A 4251-nucleotide genomic window follows, 5' to 3' on the forward strand; every position below is an offset into this window, starting at 1 on the left:
CCCGCATGGAGCTCAGACAGTGCAGAAGAAATGCCAGAGTCCAAGACATTCCAGGGTCCGTGAAGATGCCAAGTGGGAAGTCAAGGGCCAGGCAGGAGTCAGGGGCCCAGGAGGTGGTCAGCGACCAAAGAGGAGCTGGGAAGTCACGGAGGTGTTCAGGGAACAGGCGGTGTGGTGCATGGTGGGGTGAGGGGGGAAGCAAGCGCTATGACAACAGGACAGAGCTCAAGGGTCAAGGACGTGCTAAGGGCTAGGGACTTCTAAGGGTCAGGGAGGTGAAAGAGATGCTGAGAGGTCAGAAGGGATGAGGGAACAAGGAGATACTAAGGGGTCGGGGAGGTGCAAAGGGGCAGGGAGGTGCTAAGGGATCAGGGAGGTGCTAAGGGATCAGGAAAGTGTCAAGGCAGCGGATAAGTGAGACAAGGGGACAGAACAGGCGGGGAGTTAGCCGGTCACTCCCTGAACTGCACAGACACGGAGGAGTCGGTCACCCTTGTCCGCCGCAGCCCACCGGGCTCCCTCCGGTTCTTGGTCTTGTGCAGGAAGTGGACGAAGCGCACCCCGGGGCCATACTGGCGGAAGACGTGGGACACCTGCACCGGGCGGCGCCCAGGGTTAGGGAGAAGTCCTATCAGGGACCTGTGAAGCCTCTCTCCTACCTCCAACCTCTCTGAGGTCTTGGGACACGAACACATGGCCCGGGTCAGCAGCCAGGACAGAGCCTCACCTGGAGCCAGCGGCCGGGGGGGCCTCTCCCAGAGGTCCGGGGGGCCACGTGGTGCTGCGCGATGACTGTGCGGCGGTCTGCTGCCAGCAGCCAGACGTGCAGCTCATAGACACACGTGTCCAGCCGGCTGTCCTCGTACCTGGCAGTGGGGCCCGGGCCTTCAGCTGCCACTGCAGCTCCAGTGTCCCAACCTCAACCCCTGGCCCTGGATGCCACACAACACACTTGCTGGCTCCCACTGTGAATCCTCCCGGCTGGGTCGTACTGGTAACACAGCACCGACCGGGGACAGCCCCGCACAGTGTCCTTGTGGGAGACAGAGTCTGGTGCGGGAGGCAGACCGGTCACCCGACAGTGACCATCCAGGAATGCTAAGGGCTAGGATGGGGGGAGTGCAGGGCACTGGAGCATAATGCATCTGACTCAGCTTGGGGGTGGTCAGGGAAGGCTTCCTGGTGGAGCCATGGGTAGCAGAATCCTAAAGCCTAAAGAGGAATTCGCGTCGAGGACAGAGGGTGACAAGCATCTAAGGAAGAAGGAATGGTGTGCAGCCTGGCCCATCTCTGGAAGTCTCAGAGGGAAGGGGCTAGGACGGTAGGCAGGGTTGGATCCTGGGATGGCATGAGGGTCCTGGTGACAGGCTCACCCAGGGGAGGACAGGTGAGGCTGGGGCTCTGGGGAGCCCTGGGTGTCACCCGGCGGGGCGCACCTACCAGTCCATGACCGTGATGTCTGGCTGTTCGTCATCAAGGAGCTCCTCCCACAGGCCCTCGGCCAGAAGGTCCACACACTGCTGCTTCACGGTCCAGCTGGAGAGAGGGCACGGGGAGCTGAGGTCTGGGACCTGCTGGGATCCTTGCGAGCCGGAAACCTTGATCACCGCGCCCCTGTGGAGACCTCATGGGGCGCCCGTGTACGGGCTCTGAGCACTGTCTCCCCACCTTATAGCCTCAGCTTCTTCCGTTTCCCTCTGAGGGCCAGACTTGCTGAACCCCACGATGCAGAAGAGAAACAGACGCTCAGGAAGGGACGTCATTTGCCCAAGGTCAAGCAGCAAGGAAGTAGCAGAGCTGGGCTCCCTGGCCAGGCTGTGTGACCCCGAGCCCCCGAGTTACCCCGTCCCACCCAATGGGCTTGGTTTAGTGGAGGCAGGTGGTGGCCTGGGCGACTCCCCTTCCCAGGAAAAGAGGTAGAGTGACGGTCATAGCTGTTATTTATTGAGCACCTACCATACGCAAGCTCGACCCAGCCAGACCCTGTGCTGTGTTTTACGAGCGTTCTCTTTTATGACAAACCCTGTGTGCAGAGCAGGAAACTGAGGCCCAGAGGGGCACACAAGCAGTTTCTTTAGGCCCTGCGGTGAGAGGCTGGAGCTAGGGAAACAAACGCAGGCCCCCCGGGGGTCCTGGCCACTCACCTGAGGTTCTGCTGGAGCTTCTCAGTCCCAATGTACCACCCGCGGAAGTTGCCTGGCAGGTGGAGGAGCGAAGGGTTAGAACATGCCCATTCCACAGGACCACTCCCGCCCCTCCCGCCCCTCCGGCAGAGCCGCCAAGCTCTTACCCAGAGTCTCCAGGGGCTGCTGGGTGGGACCAGTAGGGGGTGCTGGCTCATAAATGTTGATGCCTGGAATGCACAGGTGAGTGGAGCCTCCGCAGGCCTCCAGCCCTCCAGCCTCAGCCTGACCCCCCCACCCCAGGGCTGTGCTGGAAGGGCAGGAATCGGTGCCAGGCCAGACCTGCCTGGCAGGGATGTGTGAGTCAGGGTCCTGGGAGAGCCCTGAGAATGTCCTGGGGGGAAAGCGATGATGTGGTGAAGAAGGAGGGAAGGAGGAGGAGGGCATCCTGGTGAGACAGAAACAGAGGGAAAGAAGAGGCGCCTAGAGAAAGAGCCAGAAGTTCAGGCGGAGGGAGGCAGGGAGAGAGAGAGAGAGACACAGGGTAAGACAGAGACACCAGGAGAGACAGACAAGGACATGTGACAGAGAGAGGGCGATGCGGGGTGGCACGAGAGAGACGCAGGATGACGGAAGAGACAAGGAAGGATGTAGAGACACAGAGAAAGAGACCAGGGCACAGAGGGGAGGGAGCAGACGGAAAGATGAGGAGACTGACGGTCCAAGTGAACCGCAGGCCGCAGAGGTCGGAGACCCGGGCGGCGGCGGGGGCGGGGGGGGGGGGGGTCGGGATGACGCGCCCCCCCGCATCCCCCCCACGCCCTCCTGCACCTTCCCGCGCCCTCCGACACCTTCCCACACCTTCCCGCACCTTCCCGCACCCCCACCCGCACCTTCCCGCGCCTTCCCCGCAACCCCCGCACTTTCCCGCAGCCTCCCCCACCTTCCCACACCCCCGCACCTTCCCGCAGCCTCCTCCACCTTCCCACACCCCCGCACCCTCCCGCGCTCTCCCGCACCTTCCCGCGCCTTCCGGCGCCCTCCGCACCCTCCCGCACCTTCCCGCGCCCCCCCGCGCCTCCCGCACCTTCGGGGTTGGGCGAGCGCAGCAGGTTGCGGTAGAGCGGCCGCCGCAGGAAGAGCAGCTGCCAGGTGAGGCGCGGGGGCAGCTCCAGGCTCCCGCCCGGCGGCCGCCACTCCTCCAGCAGCACCTGCCGGGCGTAGGCCTCCGACGGCCGCTCGGGCTCGGGGCTCCCGGGGGTCCCGGGGGGCTCGGGGGCCGCGGGGGACGGCGGCGACGGCGGCGGGGGCGGCGACGGCGGCTCCCCGGGGGCCGCGGGCTCGTCGGCCTCCATCCCGCCGCCGGACGCGAGTGGGTCGCGCTCCTCCTCCATCCGCGGGCTCCGGCGACTGTCGCGGCTCCCCCGCGGGCTCGGGGTTAACTGGAGGCGGGGGCGGGGCGCGGGCGTGGTCGGGGAGGGCTCTGGCCCGGTGCGCACCCGGGACTCCAGCTCCCAGCTCCCTGCGCCCTCAGTCCAGGAGGCTGGTGGGGGGGTGTCTCCTCCAGGACCCAGGAGTCCGGCCCCCCCCCCCCGCCCCTCTTCGGTTTCCCAAGCCTCCTGCCTCAGTTTCTCCGGGGCGAGCTGAGGGCCCAGGCATGGGGGTGGAGTATGTGACTAAGGAGCTAATGCCAGCGCTCCGGGCCCTCATATGAGCCCCGCCCCATTAAGACCCAGCGTGGGGCAGCCCGGGGGCTCAGCAGTTTAGTGTCGCTTCAGTCCAGGGCCTGATCCTGGAGTCCCAGGATCGAGTCCCACCTCAGCTCCCTGCATGGAGCCTGCTTCTCCCTCCGCCTGTGTCTCTGCCTCTCTCCCTCTCTCTGGGTCTCTCATGAATAAATAAATAAAATTAAAAAAGAAAAAAGACCCACTGTGGCAGGATTAAGAGGTTAATTAAGGAAGACCCCCTCTTGCCCTCACCTCCACTCTCATCCAGGGGGTGGGAGGTGGGGGGAGGCCCTGCCTCTGCCTGCCCTCCCCTGGGACACACCCTGGGGACCCTGACATTTCCTGCTCTGGAAACCGAGTGGAGGCAGAGAGACACTCAGAGGCCCAGGAGTGAAGGCACA

The 4251-nt window shown here is 64.6% G+C and overlaps 1 protein-coding gene across 1 annotated transcript in view; it reads right to left on the reverse strand.

Moving 5' to 3' along the window:
* Positions 1 to 3553, reverse strand: part of NCCRP1 (NCCRP1, F-box associated domain containing) — a 3639-nt gene extending 86 nt beyond the window's left edge. The window contains exons 1-6 of the mRNA XM_025425056.3: positions 3211 to 3553; positions 2291 to 2353; positions 2145 to 2196; positions 1441 to 1536; positions 728 to 866; positions 1 to 593 (exon numbers count right to left, since the gene is read on the reverse strand). The exon at positions 1 to 593 is cut by the window's left edge and continues 86 nt beyond it. Of these exons, the coding sequence (XP_025280841.1) occupies positions 453 to 593; positions 728 to 866; positions 1441 to 1536; positions 2145 to 2196; positions 2291 to 2353; positions 3211 to 3517 (798 nt within the window). The 5' untranslated portion in view covers positions 3518 to 3553 and the 3' untranslated portion in view covers positions 1 to 452. The remainder of the gene's footprint in view (positions 594 to 727; positions 867 to 1440; positions 1537 to 2144; positions 2197 to 2290; positions 2354 to 3210) is intronic.
* Positions 3554 to 4251: the final 698 nt, after the last annotated feature.

The sequence above is a fragment of the Canis lupus genome, chromosome 1 (genome assembly GCF_003254725.2).
Source record: "Canis lupus dingo isolate Sandy chromosome 1, ASM325472v2, whole genome shotgun sequence".
Lineage (NCBI taxonomy): Eukaryota > Metazoa > Chordata > Mammalia > Carnivora > Canidae > Canis > Canis lupus.